Source organism: Ctenopharyngodon idella, chromosome 5, assembly GCF_019924925.1.
Source record: "Ctenopharyngodon idella isolate HZGC_01 chromosome 5, HZGC01, whole genome shotgun sequence".
NCBI classification, from domain to species: Eukaryota; Metazoa; Chordata; class Actinopteri; order Cypriniformes; family Xenocyprididae; genus Ctenopharyngodon; species Ctenopharyngodon idella.
The window spans coordinates 38372385-38391672 of NC_067224.1; the positions used below are offsets into that span (position 1 = coordinate 38372385).

General features: G+C 37.5%; 1 protein-coding gene and 1 long non-coding RNA gene across 4 annotated transcripts in view; one reads left to right on the top strand and one right to left on the bottom strand.

Annotated features, from left to right (window-relative positions):
- rtn4r (reticulon 4 receptor) overlaps window positions 1-5312 on the top strand; it is an 87614-nt gene extending 82302 nt beyond the window's left edge. For 2 of the 3 annotated variants that reach the window (XM_051895388.1, XM_051895389.1), the window contains exon 2: window positions 3183-5312. In XM_051895388.1, coding sequence (XP_051751348.1) covers window positions 3183-4600 — 1418 coding nt within the window. In that variant the 3' untranslated portion in view covers window positions 4601-5312. Of the gene's footprint in view, window positions 1-1089; window positions 2472-3182 lie in introns of those variants that run through there. The other variant, XM_051895387.1, reaches the window with a different exon arrangement.
- A 10925-nt stretch (window positions 5313-16237) lies between these two features.
- Window positions 16238-19288, bottom strand: part of LOC127513555 (uncharacterized) — a 104692-nt gene continuing 101641 nt past the window's right edge. The window contains exon 10 of the long non-coding RNA XR_007930427.1: window positions 16238-16619. This is a non-coding gene — a long non-coding RNA (uncharacterized LOC127513555). The remainder of the gene's footprint in view (window positions 16620-19288) is intronic.

The following is a 19288-nucleotide window of genomic DNA, read 5'->3' on the forward strand; positions in this document are numbered from 1 at the left end:
TGAGTAGCTTTACTCAGCACTAAACAGATGAAAGACACAGAGGAAGCGCAAGGTTAGCACGGTCGGCTACGGATGAAAAAAAGGAGCTTTGAAAATGGGTCTCCGACGTGCATCGTGTGGGTGGGGATAGTCCACTAATGACTAGAAGATAAAACATAAGGTCTGGTAGATTCATGAAGCCTAACGTTTCAAAGCGCGGCAATGGAATATTTTTATCGGCAGTGAGGGTGAAAGAGAAGCGCTGTGAAGCAGAAAGACAGAGAGGAAGGCTGACAGCTCACTGGTGGAAGATGACAGGAGCCGGAGAGGGAGAGGGAGGATATTTGAGGGAAAGTGTAACACAGGGATGCTGTCAAGCCTCAAGCAAGCTCCATTTAACAAGCTGCAAGATTGAGGGACGGAGAAGAATTCGGGAAGCCGGGCAAGAGGATCTACAGGCTCCTCTGCCTTCCGCATGTGCACGTGAAAATAGCTCACATGGGTGTGATTATGTAAACATGGTTGAAGAATGAGTTGGTGAACGGTCACATGATATTGAGGGTATTGTGATAGATGTTATAATACAATGATATTCATGATGGAAGAGCAATTAAGTTATTCTTTAGATCTATCTATCTATTCTGATAGATAGATAGATAGATAGATAGATAGATAGATAGATAGATAGATAGATAGATAGATAGATAGATAGATAGATTGATTGATTGATTGACTGATTTATTGTCCCTGTTCTTCTAGTTTTTTAATTATAAGTGCCTGGAATCAGGAATTGGACCAGATGGTTTAAAAAACTCCTAATCTGGATCCAACAATCTTATCTAATTTTTGGCCCATCTCTAATATTTATTTTTTTATCTAAAATTTTGGAGAAAGTGGATCTTGGTTTTTGATGTTTTCCAATCAGGTTTTAGAAAACTTTACTCTACAGAGATGGCACTTGTAAAAGTTTTAAATGATGTTTTAATGCTCACTGACTCTGTTGTACTGGTACTTTTAGATTTAAGTGCTGCATTTGATACAGTTGACCGTGAGGTCCTGCTGTCTTGGCTAGAGCAAGTTGTGGGCATCAGAGGAACTACACTAAGTTGGTTTCAGTTATACCTTAAAAATAGGAGCTTTTCGATCAATATAGGAGGATGCCATTCGGGTGTGGTCCCCTTGACTTGTGGGGTCCCCCAAGGCTCTATTTTGGCCCCTTTTTTGTTTTACTCTATACAGTACATGCTTCCTGTAGGCTCTATTTTTGAAAAGCATGGCTTGTACTATCATTGCTATGCAGATGATACTCAACTTTATTTGCCCCTGAAGCATAAAAATGGCTTAAACTCCCTCCCTCCTTCTGTGCCTGTCTTTCCGATGTCAAAGCCTGGATGTCGTTTACATTTTTTAAATCTAAATGAGAGTAAAACAGAGATTATCGTATTTGGGTATGCCAACCAGAGTTTGTTATCTGTTCCAAAGTCAAAGTTAAAATCCAGGGGTGATTGAGCTTTTGCCATAGCCGCACCTAAACTTTGGAACAGTTTACCGATCCATATTAGAAGGGCACCAGCATTACATATTTTTAAATCAAAGTTAAAAAGTATATCTTGTGATGTCCTTTGTTGTCTGTTGTTGTTTGTTTTGTATTAATACATATACATTTTTTGGTGGTTTTGGTGTTTTATAAGTCTTTCAATGGTTTTGGTGTTTTTATAAGTCTTTTTAGAACATTGTACAGCATATTGGTCAACTGTGGTTGTTTTTAATTGTGCTTTATAAATAAACTGAGATGCGATGAGATGAGATAGACAGATTGACAGATTGACAGATATCCATCTTCTAGATAGATAGAGGCTTGTGGAGTACAAGTATCAGATGTTGTGCATCAGCATTAATTGCCCAGAGATGAATGTTTCTCTGCATCAATCTTGCGGTGATATATGATAGAGATCTCATAGATGGATGCCTTTTTTCATCTGCTGTCCTAAATAATGACTGACTTCAAGAATGGCTGAATAAAAACAACATTTCTTATCTGTGTGCCTCCCATAGATAAACCCACCCTCAGATGCCTCTGTGGCACATCCACACACACACACACACACACACACACACACACACACATGGGCTTTAGATCAGAGATGAGAAAGGCCATCTTATCTATAACACTCCAGAATCACTTCAAGCATGTTCACACTCGCTACACTCCCATGAGACACAGATCCAACATCCTAAGTCCTTCCCCTGGCCCCATCTCACCCAACCATGTATCAAACACCCACAGCACACTTATCTTTCTCTGGACAGACTAAATGTCAACCCTTACACCATGTTGGAATGTGATTAGCTAGTGCTAATAGCAATGATGGAGCTAATTTTGTTCAAGGCTCCCTCCTATGTTTCATTTATCGGTTCTCTCATTTGGCCGGATTTTCTCGCTTGCGTTGGCTGATGGATGGGAACGGATCCTGCGGCACAAATTTTTGCCGGTAGCATTCACACATGCAGGCGCAAGTACAGACAGGTCCTGCACTGAAGCAGGCAGCCATTTTAGAGCTGTAATGTATAGAAGAGCACATTTGCTTGCTGTGTCTGAATTAAATGCATGCTGTTTTCAGTCAACTCATATGAAATGGCTTCAATATTATATTTCATTTTTAAACTTATTTCTTGCAGAAATAAAATATATTTTAAAATGTAATTTATTCCTGTGATGTGAAGTTAAAATTTCAGCATCATTACTCCAGTCTTCAGTGTCACATTATCCTTCAGAAATCATTCTAATACGCTGATTTGTTCAAGAAACACTTTTTATTATTATCAATGCTGAAAACAGATTTTACTGATTAATATTTCTGTGGAAACTGTGATGCGTTTTTTTTCTGGATTCTTTGATGAATAGAGAGTTCAAAAGAACATAATTTATTTGAAATAGAAATCTTTTGTAACATTATAAATGTCTTTACTGTCACTTTTGATTAATTTAATGCATCCTTGCTGAATAAAGGTTTTAGTGACTCCAAGATTTTGAACGACAGTGTATATGTTGTATGATCACATTCCTGTTTTCAAGCTTGTGTAAAATTGTTCAGCAGATCAACAGATTCAACAGCAAACATTAAATTATGTCACCTGCAAAATGAAGTAGCTGCTGTCTTGACCTCGAACTGACCCTTTGCCTTTCTGTCTCTTCTCAACAGGTGGTCGCCTCCTCTGCCTGGTGTTATGGCTTAACCTGGTGCCAGTGATGAACGGCTGCCCGGCAAAGTGCCTGTGCTACAGTGAGCCGAGGCCAACGCTGGCCTGTCAACAGCAGGGTCTGTTCTCCATTCCCACTGAGATCCCCATCCGTAGCCAGCGAATATTCCTCCAGAGCAACAAACTGACAGTCGTCCGATCGACCAGCTTTAGTTCTGTGCATAACCTCACGGTCTTGTGGATGTACTCGAATAATATCAGCCATATTGAGGCGGGGGCCTTTTACGGGCTGGAGAAACTGGAAGAATTAGACATCGGCGACAACAGCAACCTTCGCATCATAAGTCCCACCGCGTTTCGCGGTCTGACCAAGCTGCACACCCTTCACCTGCACAGATGCGGGCTGTCTGAGCTCCCGGTGGGAGTTTTCCGAGGACTCTTCTCGCTTCAGTATCTGTACCTGCAGGATAATAACCTTCTGGCCCTGCACGAAGACACTTTCCTGGACCTGGCGAACCTCACCTACCTATTCTTACATAACAACAAGATAAGGGTGGTGACCGATCACATGCTGCGTGGTCTCATCAACCTTGACCGCTTGCTCCTGCACCAGAACCGCATCATACACGTGCAGCAGAGGGCTTTCAATGATCTGGGCAAGCTGACCACCTTGTTTCTCTTTTACAACAACCTCACCATGTTGACAGGGGAGGCCATGAACCCTCTGGTGTCCCTCCAGTACCTAAGGCTCAATGGGAATCAATGGATTTGTGACTGTCGAGCCAGGCCGTTGTGGGACTGGTTCAAACACTTCAAAGGGTCCAGCTCCCAGTTGGAATGCCACCTTCCCACCTCTCTGACCGGGAAGGACCTGAAACGACTGAAAAGTGACGATTTGGAGGGATGCGTGGACTCTCCAACACAGGTGCAAACTAGTATCTTCAACACCAAGGCACGCTCTGGAAAGTTCCTCTCCCTTGATGATCCTCTTGTCGAAAGCATTCCCAGGTGCTGTCTTTCGGATAACGACAAATCCTCCATTATCTCCAGTAAGTCTCTCCCAGATCCTTCATCCTACAACAGCCGGCAGATCACCAACAATCCCCTGAAAGAGAAGGAGAACATCTCTAAGACCAAGTTTCGGGAGGTTGACCAAACGAAAAACGACACTCGTAATAAGCAGAGTCTCAATGATGGTCCTTTGGGAACCATGTCCAACAACCTCGACCAGACCTTGGACAAAATCAACCCAGAGCTGCTTGACAATCTGGAACCTTCTACAGCGCCATCTAGAAAGAAAAAAAAGTGCTCAAAAAAGCCCAAATCAGACCAGTATTGTCTAAAGGGTCATGGGTCCACCGTTCAAGTATTGGCTGTTCTCTTTCTCCCCTTGTTCTGGTTGTCTCTGGCTTTGTGCTAGTTCATACTCTCATCCATCAGTTTGCTCTTGACAATGACACAAAATACCTGCAGTAGCCTACGTGGACAGGCAAAAGACGCTGAAAAGGGGGTTATGACGTTGCCCCGCATGGTTGAGAATAAAGTTGCAATGCTAACGATGCATTAAAAGAAATGGATGCCTTTACAGAATACACGAGATCTAATGTATATAAAACTCGGTGCCCAAATGTTTGTTCTATGTACTTTTAATGTGCTGTGTTTAAGCAACACCGCGAAGAGCTCCCTATTCCCACATCACCTCCAAATAAGCTGATCAGAAAGTGACTACTGTAGATGAACCACTAAAAAAAAAAAAAAAACGAAAGAAAAAAAATCCTTAAACCATGACTAAACCAGAGCGCCGAAAACACCCAGGAATGTTGCGGAAATTAAACCGAAGGGGATTGACATCATTATTATTTTTTTTGTTCCCAATATTTTTTTCTTTCAAAAGTGATACATTTGTTTGATGCTATTTTTTATGTTTATAAGTATTTCAGTAAAGACAAATGTTTAACTCTCCCCAAATATGTGCTATGTTCTGTTTGCGTCATGACACACTGCAGGTGGCATCTTGGGAAGGAATGCTGTCTATTTGTTCACTGAAATTGCGATGGAATCATAGATATGCATTTTATTTTGCTGGTGTACAAGCATAAATATATGACAAATAAAATATCTCATTTTTTACAGATGGCTTCTCATGTGACTGAAGAACAGCATTGCATAAAATATAGGTATATTGAATATTAAAAGATAATATTCCATTAGTGATAAAGAAGGTTTTCAATTTAGTTCAGTACAAATACTAAATGAAACCCAAGAGAACTGAATGTCTATTTCGTGTATATCCCATTAGGATTGAAACCTCAAAGGCACATATTGCTGCTCATTAATGAACTTTAACATAATCACTAATGATTCATCCATGTGTGAAGCTCAGTAATTCACAACATGAAGCGTGCCAAAACAACCAGGCATTTTTCATAACCAAATTAATGGATATGACACTGACTGAATTTGAGAATTTTCCTCATAGCACACGTTTCTTCGACTTGGCATTCGCTATTAAGGACTTTCAATAATATCATAACATTTAAGACGCATTTGTGTGTGGTGTGATGAAATAGTGATTCAAATTTAATGATAAAATGCACGTCAGTAGCAGTAAAAATCACATCCTTTTGCAACGTCTGGCATCATGTTGATAATCACCACTTAAAATATAGTTTATATGGGTCAATGACGTGATAGGTCTTTTTTTTTTTTTTTCCCTTAAGGCCTTAATAATAATACAAAACAAAGATATGACATCCAAAGTATGTAAGGTAGTACAACTAGATGTCTTTTATTGAATCCAAAAGGTTTTAATTATATTTTGCTACATATAAAGGTATTTTAAAGATTTTGAAAGGTTTAACCATCTAAAGGCCAATGCAACCATTTCATTTGTGATTCAAATATCTTTAAATGTAATAAATGTATATATTTTTTATTCTGTCATGATTTTATAACATCATATATCAACATAGTGCAAAATGGTATTAAAATTATGTGTCGCTTTGTTATGAGAAAGAATGTCCGGAAAAATGAATTTCATTGATGTCATTCGGAGTAACCAATATAAAAGGACCATTTTAGATTAAGTCATGTGGTCAATATCATGTGACATCATTCAGATACCTGCAAAAGACCACATGGTCATGAAGCAAAGTAACTAACTTTCTTTTAACTATTTGAAAAGTTACTGTTTTCACTTGTTCATTCGCATGTCCCGAAACATCAGGTCATTCGGTACAACCGCTATAAAACATGGAAAATTATGTAATATTTTAAAAACTTGTATTAAATTTAAAATGTCTGATTGTCTTTTTGCTAGCTAGCTAGCTAGACATCAGCCTGTTAGCATTGTTTGAAAATATCGTCATTCGGTATAACCAAAATTGTCACAGTAAAACCGAAATATGGTTAAACCGAATGACTTTTTTGGTGACAAACTTTGTCCATCTTGTAAAAAATGACAAAAGCAGTGTTAATTGATTATAAAAACCACATAATCTCATTGTTAACACTTAATAAAACTTCAAAATTAATTATATCTCGATTATGTTTTTTATACACTTTTAAAAACCTTATTCGTCAATGACCCATATATTATTGCAATGCTTTACAGCACTAGACTTTTTTTTTTTTTTAAAGATTAACCACCACAGAATTTCATGTAATTAGAAATAATAATAACATAATTCACTTAATATTCTATTAAAAGCCCTAAATTCATAAGACATCATAAGCAGTGGTTTTGGCAATAAGGTGATCATTTTTATTTATTTATTTTTTTAATATTGTGCAATTTTAATAACTTTCTCCCACATCTTTATAATTACTGTATGCAATTGTTTACATTCAAAGTGGAAAAAGTCATTCTAATTTGTATTTAAAGAAATACCAACACTGGATGGACAAAGGACAATGAAATATTGTGATAATACATTTACTATACTAAAGGAAGATTACATGCTAATTTAAAAAATAATGTAATGTCAGAATAGTTCAATATGTTAATGTGAACCATATGCCACATTATTATACACAGTGCATCCACTCATTGATAATCAAGGGATGCTAGTATTTTCTCTCAACTTCAACAGCATAAGAACTCTTAAGAACTTAGTTATCTTAACATAACTAAAATACATACTAGGAAGACATTACCTAGCGGTTTAGACATTATACAATACAATACTCAGGTTGAAAAAATAAAAAATAAAACATTTGTTGTCATCTAGTGAAGTAGCCTCTTCAACAGGGATCCCAACACTTACATATTAATTTAAAAGAGAATCCTTGCACCATTTATACCCAATTTGGACTGAAAAAATCATGTGAAGAATGAACAACCTCTAATCAGTTGTACACACCGAAAAGCGCTCAAGTATGGGTCATAGACTATCACACTGTAGGAATCCATGTTCTGTCCTCTCCCATAAACAGATGGCGGAGCGTGCTGGGATTGTTTGCGGATGATGACCCATTGCTTTGTCAAATCTGGCGGGCGCTCAAGTCCTCGTCCACTGCCTTCAACTACTCGTGCGCTGCAGGAGTCTGGCATAAGAGAGCGAGGCACACTTCAGTAGGGAGAGGTTTAGCCAGCAGTCGTATGTTATACTAAACACACTCCTGTCAGCTCACTTACGCCCCGTCTACACCGCTTGTTATAGGAAAAAATTTTGAATACTCAGGTTATAATCAATGAAGCAATCTACAACATACAGTGAGCGTGCAATGAGCAACAAGCTTTGTTGGTTATAATGGGAGTGTTCTTGTATTGCTGTTGAATATGACAAACATTTGAGGCTTAAAAGGTCAACAGTATTCAAAAAACATGTTCACAAATAAGACTCAAAATGTATTTAAACAAATCCATTTTGATATCACATTGACTGAAGAATATTAAAGTGCCCCTATTATGCTTTTTCGAATATTACCTTTCATGCAATGTGTAATGTAGCTGTCTGTGAATGTAAATGATCTGCAAAGTTGTGAAGCCGAAAGTGCACGATAAATAAAGTTATGGTCTCTCAAAATAAAAAAACAACTCTGAACAGCCTAAACGAGTCGTTAGGAATTCGAATCCCACTTCCGTGACGGCCACACTTCACAGAGTAACACATTTGCCTAATGCCCGCCTATGTTCTTCATTGGCTGCCTGCGAACATCTACTTTTACCCGCCCTCAAACGCTGTAGCTGGTTATATGTTGTATACATGTCAAGAAGATGCTGTTTTCTGCTCTGCAAAAACAATTTTTTTTTGTAAACACTTCCAAAGGTTGAGGATGTGAGGAGTCAGTGGTTAAAATTACCACAGGGATACAACAGCAGAATAACATTTTCATGATTGCTTTTCAAATCTCCTTGAGGTCTTAATGGGATTTACAAAATGCTTATCCATTAAAGATGGGACAGTACCGATTTTATTTGTACCAACTTGCTCCTCAGATTCACAGCCTGTAAGTACGAGTAATTATTGATGTATATATTTTCTACTGGGTGTTCAAAATACATAGTTTTGTGTTTTATATTGTGTAGATCTCCGGCTAACCGGCTAACTCACGTTATTACTGTCTTACTGAAATACTTCTGCTAATCATCTGTGGCTCACTATTAACTAAAACTATGTCCATTAATGCAGATTGTCTGTCGTTCTTACTACTCTAAGTAATGATAAAGGATGGAGCAAGATTTGTTTTACAAACTTTAATGTTACATCAGTCATTTACATTAGTACTCGGCTAACGTATGCACTGTTATTTATACTGTTGATACAGTTCACACATGTGCACCACAATAAATTAGAAATAAACACCAGTTTGTTGATGGACATACACTTGTTAATGCTGATGTAGAGTAATTACAGTTGCAACTCATTATATACGTCAAACTGAGTAGTGTATCACTGAGAAATGTCCTGCTCAAGTCGTCCTTACGATGGAGGCTTGGGTTGAGTAACTAATTCTTCCAATATTATTGGAATTCCAATCAGAACAGAGCATGCTCATGGAAAGGAGGGATTTAGAGAGAGACTGAAGCATCGGATGAGTCATTTAAGAATCATTGAAAAATGTGGTGAGCATTTGTTGACCTGTAAACATGTTGTAGGAGACCTCCAAAACAAAATTAAGAACCTTTAAAAAAGCATAATAGGGGCACTTTAAGTTCCTTCTTTGATTTTTGTTCATCTGGAAGTTCAACATTACACTAATTTAATTACAGAGTATTTAAAGACACATTTCTGATGGTTTAATCAAAATCTAGGCCTTACATTCTCCAGGTTAGAAAAAATAATTTCTCCTGCACATTTATATCTAAGCAAAATTACATTCATATCCAAAGTAAATGGAGAAAATGTATTCCAATTTGTACTTAAAGAAAATGCTGACCTAGATGTACAAAGGAGAATGAATTATTGTGATAATATTGTGTCAGCAGAGATTGTGTCAACTAGATCATCCCCTGTGAAGGCCTCACCGACACGACAGCCAGTGGCACAGATTCCCAACAAACCGTCCCATACCGGCGTGATGAATACCATCTTCAACTAGATGGAACTGGATTAAATATTTTGTGTTGCAATCCCAATCGGACACATGAAAGCTGCCTGAATCATAATAAAGCACTGTTCGCTGTTGGCAAGAGGAGAACTGGCCCCCCAACTGAGCCTGGTTGCTCCCAAGGTTTTTTTTTTATTTCTCCATTTTATCACCTGTTTGTCACCTGATGTCACCTGTTGGAGTTTGGGTTCCTTGCCGCTGTCGCCACTTGCGGACACTTGACATTCAACGTTTTGATGCCTGCATTGACACCATTGTATGCAAACTGAACTGAGCTGGACAATGACATCACTGTTTTCTCCAGTGCTGATATAGATAAATTAACTAAACTAACAACTATTGATTTTTACAATGGAATGAATCAGTACAGAATTTACTTAAGCTGGACAATGACACCATTTTCTTTAAGAGCTGCTGTGTAGCCAAAATTATTTACCAGTTATTACTGTAAAGCTGCTTTGACACAATCTGCATTGTAAAAAGCGCTATATAAATAAAAATGACTTGACTTGATAATACATTTAGCTAAGTGAAACGCTACAGTAGATAATTTAATGATAAATTGTTTAATGTTAAAGTGTCGCTATTATGCTTTTTTTTTTTTTTAAAGGTTCCTGAATTTGTTTTGGAGTCTCCTCCATTTTAAATTGCTGGTTTACATACATTCAAGGTCAAAAAACACTTTCATTTTGTCATAATATACACTGCAACATCACTTTTCTCACAGTGTCTGATACATAAAAGATTTGTTCAAACCCCTCCTTTCTGAGAGCCTACTCTGCTCTGATTGGTCAGATGGCCCAGTCTGTTGTGATTGGCCTTACCGCTTACAATGCACGTTGGAAACTAAACACCTATTACCGTATTTGAATTTCAGCTCCGGATCACATGATACACAGTGATAAGAACAGTAACAATGGTGCCGGTTTTACCATATCAATTCCAGCCTGAGTGCTCATCCTTTGGAAATACATGCAAATTGGATTTGCTTTCGCAGCACAAAAAACAGCGTCTTCTCAACATGTGGAACAACACTTCCAGTCTCAGCTACCACTACAGTGTTTGAGAACGGGTCAAAGTAGACATTGTTTGTGACTGCCAATGAAGACCATAGGCTGGCATTATGCAAATTTGTTACAAACTGTAGATGTGTCATGGAAGTAGACTGGAATTGCTGACAACTTGTTTCTTTCTTTTAGGAGACAATAACTTTATTCTTTGTGCACTTTGAACTTTAAAACTTTGAAGACATTTTACATTCACAGACAGTTATATTACACACTACATGAAAGGTAATATTCGAAAAAAAAAAAAGCATAATGGGGCATTTTAAAGTGAACCACACATGATACAGTATACTCTACAAGGTGCATCCACTCAGCAGCATTATCTAAAATTCAATCCTAAAACATAATAGATATTCAAGGGATGAACTTAAACAACACAAGGACCTCTTGGGATAAACTCCACATGTTAAAGCAGAACATACAGTCTTAAGATGTTTTAAAAAAACGTATCGACTTGCGTTGAGCGAAGGCTGTCTGGGGAACAGTCTGAGGCATTGTTTGATGTGTTTTCTCGATTCTTTTTAAGAGTAAAGGTCACTGGTTTTGCAGTGACCTGTTCGGGCTGACTGACATTCAAAGTTTTTCCATATAGCTTGTAGCTTTAAATGAAATTCCGGACTAAAAATCATCCATCCTTTTTAAAAAAAAAAAAAGAGAGAGAGAGAGAGAGAGAGAGAGAAGAAAAAAAGGCCTGCACTGTCACTACAGAGAATTCACATCTTCCTGCAAGGTTTCTGGGTCCTCAGAAATGACATCAAAGCCCACATTTAACCTTTATCGGCCCAGGAAAAACGATCCGCTGGAATATTGTGTATGAGTCTTATGACGGCCGTCTACACGTCGTGATAAGGAGGAAAGCGGTAAGTGATGACACTGGGGAGAGGGAAGTGTCGCTGTCATAATGTGCAGTGGTAATTATCAGTCTTACTCTCTCCGGGCGCTGAGCCGAGCTCCTCGACATGCCGAGGAGCCGCTGTATTTACATCATCTGCCCCAGGCATCTGCCGCAGCCTTGCGAGAGTATGAAATTGAGTTTATTTACGCCACCCACTCTTAGTACCGCACAATATCACTCATCACGATTCTCCACAGGAAAAATCACACACGCAGTGGACCGATGAGAGTCCAACAATCAGACGTGCTTTATGTGTTTTGATTGGATTGTGATGTAAATGACGGTCGTTGTTAAAATAGTCCATGTGACTACAGTGGTTCAACCCTAATGTTATGAAGCAACGAGAATACTTTTTGTGCGCAAAAACAACAGTTGACGCAGTGAACAGTTAACGCTTCTGTGTTTACGACTCAGTATTGGCCGACTCCTGCATCAGCATCACACGCATGCGTTGTGCTGCTCACATGAACAGCCTCGGCCAATACAGAGCCAGCGTTCTGACGTAGAACCTGGAAGCGCTGCAACATAAATAGCGTAGGAGAATGATAGGGTAGAGACAAATTTGTTAAATAAAGTCATTATTTTTGTTGAGTTTTTGCACACGTAGTATTCTTGTCGCTTCATAACATTAAGGTTGAACCACTGTAGTCACATGGACTATTTTAACAATGTTTTTACTACTTTTCTGGACCTTAAATGTGGTAATTTGGTTGCTTTCTATTGAGGATAAAAAAAACCTCTTGGATTTCATCAAAAATATCTTAATTTGTGTTCTGAAGATGAACAAAGGTCTTACGGGTTTGGAACGACATGAGGGTGAGTAATTAATGACAGAATTTTCATTTTTGGGTGAACTAACTCATTAAGGAAAACATTTTATTTGCAATTTATTTGCATTACACCGAGTGCCTAAGGGACATGTTGATGGGAAAAAAATCAGATGGGAAGAAAAATAGATATTTCAGTGTTTTTGTGTTCACTCGCAAAACATTTGCATTTCCCTGAGTAATTTTTGCATTTGCTAGCAAAACATTTAATATGAGGTGGGAGTAAATTATTTCAAGGCTTTTGCAAGCAAATGTTTTATGCGTTAATGTAATACTTTTGGAGAGAATGCAATGTTTCTTGAGGAAATTAAAAGTTTTGTGCAAAAACATTTTTCTTCCAACTCAAGAAACTTTGCTTTTCCACCTACCTCACGTAAAAAAGTTTTTTAAGTGAACGCAAAGTTTCTCACACTTTCTTACACTTGCGCGTACTTAGTAGTGGGAAATACAAGGTAACTACATGGGTTAAGGTTAGGTTTAGGGGCAAGGTCGGGGTTAGTACCTAGTTATTACCCAGTTATTGTAAGTACATAGTATGTACATGCAGAACAGGACTGTAAAATAAAGTGCTACCAATTTTTCAGTTAAATTCTTACTCAAACTGTTATAAGATTTTTCAAATCCAAGTTCACCCTACCATTTCAACGTGGCCTCAGACTTCTGGATCCCGCTGTACAGTTATAATATACACAAATATGCAGCTACTTCCTGCTTAAGCCGTTGACGACAAGCTGTGACGGTATATTTGCTGATGGGAATCATCCACTGTAGATAATCTGCACAAATTAAGAGAAGATCTTGTGGAAAATCCAGAGTTTATCTCACAGTGAATGAGGGGATTAAATGCGGCAGCTTTGCAAATCCCAGCAGCTAGCCATTGTTTTCGATTAACCTTCACACCCAGAATAGCTTGAAGGAACACTTAAAAGACACTGATCTGCAGCTGAGGTCAAGAGACAGGAAATAAGTGAACAGTTCCCTCAGGAACACCAGAGAACATCTTCTGAATGTGAGAGACTGGGATGGAGAAGACATTAGTTGTAGTAGCTGTAGTTTTGAGGTTTGCAGAGTTTGACAACAAAAATAACCAATTCAGTTTCTCCCTTTTTCTACACTTGTTTTCCAGTACAAATATCTAAACATTCTTAAATCAAGAAACATTTATTGAGACTTTTTAAGTCATTAAGTTTCTTAAAGGGTTAGTTCACCCAAAAATGAAAATTCTGTCATTTATTACTCACCCTCATGTCGTTCTACACCCGTAAAACCTTTGTTCATCTTCGGAACACAAGTTAAGATTCTACCTTTTTCTACACTGCAAAAAAAGTGATTTTTTGGGTCACTTTTGGGTCGCAACCTACCAGTTGAGAAACAGTGTTTTAGATATTTGTAATGAAAAACAAGACAAAAAGAAGAAAATTATTATTTTGCAGTGTATAAACTCACTAGGCACTGGAGGCAACCATTTTGAGTTGGCTATTTACACTTGCCTGAAATAGTCTCTGCGTCTATGAAAATCTGTAGGCATCCTGCACTGTTCTGAAGACATTCTGTTACGCTGGGACTGAGTTGTGAGAGTCTGTGGTTTACCTTGTTATCATAAGAACAGAAAACAGAAAATTAGCCATAATTATATCACCCTCCCATCTGCACCACAGACTCATTCTACCACAAACTGGCAATTTGGCAGCAACACAACATCTCAATATAGGCAAAAAAATGTGACTCAAGGGATTTATACAAATGTTGTAGATACGTCAATTACACAAACTGGCCGATTTGGCTCTAAAATGCTAATTTAAATCGATTTTAGCACATTCTGTCTCACAGTTTAATACTTTTAAAGACATGTTGTTTTAGAGTACAAACTGTTTTTTGTTTTTTTTTCCTTCTGAGGGCAAAAACAAGTGCTACGAGAGGCTTATTACTCAATGGTGAAATGTGAGTGGAAAAAATAAAACAAACAAATAAAATCGATATCCAAGACTAATAATATTACTTAAAGTTAATTTTAACTAACAGACAAATGGTTTGCTTGTTCGACTCATTAACAAATCATTCTGCCCATTTTTGTGAACCAGCTCAATCAATTCACTGAAAAGATCCAATTCAAAATAGAAATTTGTTCACAAATCTAACAATTACTACTTGAACGTGGCAAGAAGAACTGGGGTGGATGTCAAGAGTATCTGTGAATCAGTTTATACTTCATATAAAGCTATCGTATTCCTTGAAAAATAGTGCACAAGTCATATGTACAACATTTATGAACCTTTTGATTTTTTTTAACCTTTCTGAACTATTGATCTACTCCTTTGGACTAAGAAAATTCTCATTACAAATTTAATGTTTTTATATGTTCAGACTGCAGATTAGCACTGAATTCATTTAGCATGGGAGGAATATGACCATCTGGCTAAAGTCTGCAAACACATTTCACATGCTTTTAGCCTGCGGCCATAAGAGCATGAGCATTGAGGGCCATTTGAACTTAAGTTTATCAACTGTATGATTGTGCCAAATGGCACAGCAAAGCTGCAAAGATTACAGAAGCTGAGCCAAGAAGTGTGGGTATTGAATGAAAACTGTAATGTTTGTTAACAAAATAAAGAGAGAGAAAGAAAAGAAAATGGCTCTCATTCATTAATTGCTTACAAGTGCTCTTCTAAAAAATTATTCTTTTTTGTGTCATGCATTCATCAAGGATACATTAAATTTATCAAATGTGGCAGTAAGACATTTATAATGTTACAAGTGATATCTATTTCAAATAAATGCTGTTCTTTTGAACTTTCTATTCATTAAGGAATCCTGAAAAAAAAAAAAAAAGTATCACGGTTTCAGCAAAAATATTACGCAGCACAGCCGTTTTCAACATTGATAATAATAAGAAATGTTTCTTGAGCAGCAAATATTAGCATATTATAATGATTTCTGAAGGATCGTGTGACACTGAAGACTGGAGTAATGATGCTGAAAATTCAGCTTTGCATCACAGGAATAAATTACATTTTAAAATTCAAAAACTGCTAAAATAATATTTCACAAAATTATAGTTTTTGTTTGGAAAAACACTACCATCCTTTTGTTGTTTGTGCAGCATATAGTATGTATACTATACACAGTATGTACATTTTCTGTATGCATAAACCTGACTTGTTACAATACTATGGAAACTTGTTTCCGCCACTGAATAAAAAAAAAAAAAAAAGGTAATTGCGACTTTTTATCTCACAATTGCAATTGCGAGTTATAAAGTCAGAATTGCAAGATATAAAATCGTAATTTCGAGTTGCATGATATAACCTTGCAATTTCGAGTTATACAGTCAGAATTGCGAGATATAAATTCACAATTGAGTTATAAAGTCAGAATTGCATGATAAAAACTCGCAATTGCGTGATAAAAACTCAATGTAAAACTTGCAATGTAAACTTGCAATTGTGAGGAAAAAAAGTCAGAATTGTGAGATAAAAAGTTGCAATTATCTTTTAAATTGTTCCATAGGATACAATGTGGCACACTGTGTAAAATACCAAGTCAAGTCAAGTCAAGTCAAGTCAAGTCACCTTTATTTATATAGCGCTTTTTACAATGTAGATTGTGTCAAAGCAGCTTTACATTGATAACTGGTACATTATTTGGCTGCACAGCAGCTCTTAAAAGAATAGTGTCAATGCAGGCAGATCAAAGCACTGTTGAATATCAAATTCCATTTCTAGTGTGATGAAGCAGCAAAGATCAGGCCAGTTTCATAAACTTAGCCACTATGTTAAGACTGTGTCTTAAGAACTAGTTTGACCAACTTGCAGTTAACCAAAAGGTAATCCGTCTAACTTTTCCAATTCAAATTAGACCGATCTACGTTTTTATGCAGCTGACATTTAAAAAATTATGAATTATGAAGTCTTGAAGAAAAAGTTTAGATGACCAACTTTTAAGACAAGTCTAAGCAGTTTATGCAATAGGACTCATTATGCAATCAGATTGCCAAAAAGTAGATGTTTTTACACTAAATTGGATTCAAAAATAACTCACCTTATTCATTGTTGAATCAGTTCTCTGGTTAGTGTTTTCAGCAAGATTTTCTTCAGTGCACTAGAACAAAGTAGAAGAGAGATAAGCCGTCAAAGTATAACCAGCACAGGACTAATTCAACAGACTTACACATCCTGTTCCAGACGTTCTAGACTTTAATAGCCTCAATAGGATGTAGAATATTTTTGCACTATGATTGTCTTTATCTTTTTGAGATCTTTTGAAACTCAGATGCTGGAAAGCGTCATGCATTTTCTTTGGAACTTCATCAGTTTTCTCAGAAAGTTAAATTCGGTATGCACGATTGAGCTCATCCAACATAATTAGACTGAAGATGGAGGAGGCACGATGTGCTCTGCAGAAAATGCAGTTTCACTTAATTGAGCTTTAGAGATGCTGTTCCGGTCCTTTGTGGAGCCTCTGGTCACTATGAACTTCTTGTTTTAATTATTTCATTAATTTCTAGTCTGTTTTACAGAAAAAAATAACATCATACAACTTCGGAACAACATGAGGGTGATTAAATAGGGAAGGATATTTATTGTCGAGTGAATTATCCTGGAGCTAGTGTTTAATGAAGATTAAAGTTCACCCGTTGATTTGATTTCATGTAGCTCAATGTGTTCATCCTATGTTTCTTCAGTGAACTTCTTTAAATTTGGAACCTCCTAAAGGAGGCTGATTCGATTTTCCGTGATCTTGCACGCAACAAGGTGCAAACACAAGATGCGGAAGTGATGTGTGTACAAAGCAAACAGGAATGACTCAATTCTTAAGGTTCATGGCCTTCTGAAACCGTAGGCCCGTATGTGGAGGTTGAAGCTGTTCCTCCTCTCTCCTGCTTTTGATCCAAAAATAAAATCAAAAACGGTATAACTCCTACAGAACCACATACCAGCCAAATGGTTGATATAGCCGTACATCCAGCATGAGTGTGTAGGCCAGCTGAAAGAGCTGTGCATTTGAACTTCAGCGTTTCAGAAAAGCCAGAACGCCCACTCTCAAACTGGAGAGGTTCACATTTCTCTTTTTAGATGTGAAAGGCACATTCACACAGTCCTTTAACCATTCTGGCATATAAAAATAATATTAAATGGCATAACTGAACAAACAGATAACTCTGACGTCTACACAGCCTCTTCTGGTGAATCTCACATAATGTCCGGGTCACATTTAACCATAAAATCTACATCAATAATATAATATACATTTTTGATTACAACCCAAATTCCAGAAATGTTGGAACGTTTTTTAAATTTGAATAAAATGAAAACTAAAAGACTTTCAAATCACATGAGTCAATATTTTATTCACAATAGAACATAGATAACATAACAAATGTTTAAATTGAGGAAATTTTACAATTTTATTCACAAAATGAGCTCATTTCAATTTTGATGCCTGCTACAGATCTCAAAATAGTTGGGACGGGGGCATGTTTACCATGGTGTAGTATCTTCTCTTCTTCTCAAAACAGTTTGAAGACGTCTGGGCATCGAGGTTATGAGTTTCTGGAGTTTTGGTGTTGGAATTTGGTCCCATTCTTGCTGATATAGGTTTCCAGCTCCTGAAGAGTTTGTGGTCGTCTTTGACGTATTTTTCGTTTAATGATGTGCCAAATGTTCTCTATAGGTGAAAGATCTGGACTGCAGGCATGCCAATTCAGCACCCGGACTCTTCTACGATGAAGCCATGCTGTTGTAATAGCTGCAGCATGTGGTTTTGCATTGTCCTGCTGAAATACACAAGGCCTTCCCTGAAATAGACGTTGTCTGGAAACCTTTATATACCTTTCAGCATTCATAGTGCCTTCCAAAACATGCAAGCTGCCCATACCGTATGCACTAATGCATACCATCCCATACCATCAGAGATGCTGGCTTTTGAACTGAACGCTGATAACACATTGGAAGGTCTCCCTCCTCTTTAGCCAGGAGGACACGGCGTCAGTGATTTCCAACAAGAATGTCAAATTTGGACTCGTCTGACCATAGAACACTTTTCCACTTTGAAACAGTCCATTTTAAATGAGCCTTGGCCCACAGGACACGACAAGGCTTCTGGACCATGTTCACATATGGCTTCCTTTTTACATGATAGAGCTTTAGTTGGCATCTGCAGATGGCATGGCGGATTGTGTTTACCGACAGTGGTTTCTGGAAGTATTCCTGGGCCCATTTAATAATGTCATTGACACAATCATGCCGATGAGTGAAGCAGTGTCGTCTGAGGGCCCAAAGACCACGGGCATCCAATAAAAGTCTTTGGCCTTGTCCCTTACGCACAGAGATTTCTCCAGTTTCTCTGAATCTTTTGATGATGTTATGCACTGTAGATGATGAGATTTGCGAAGCCTTTGCAATTTGACGTTGAGGAATATTGTTTGTAAAGTATTCCACAATCTTTTTACGCACTCTTTCACAGATTGGAGAGCTTCTGCCCATCTTTACTTTTGAGAGACTGTGCCTCTCTAAGACATCAATTTTATAGCTAATCATGTTACAGACCTGATATCAATTAACTTAATTAGTTGCTAGATGTTCTCCCAGCTGAATCTTTTCAAAATTTCTTGCTTTTTCAGCCATTGTTGCCACCGTGCCAACTTTTTTGAGACCTGTAGCAGGCATCAAATTTGAAATGAGTTCATTTAGTGGATAAAAGTGTCAAATTTCTCCCTTTAAACATTTGTTATGTTATCTATGTTCTATTGTGAACAAAATATTGGCTCA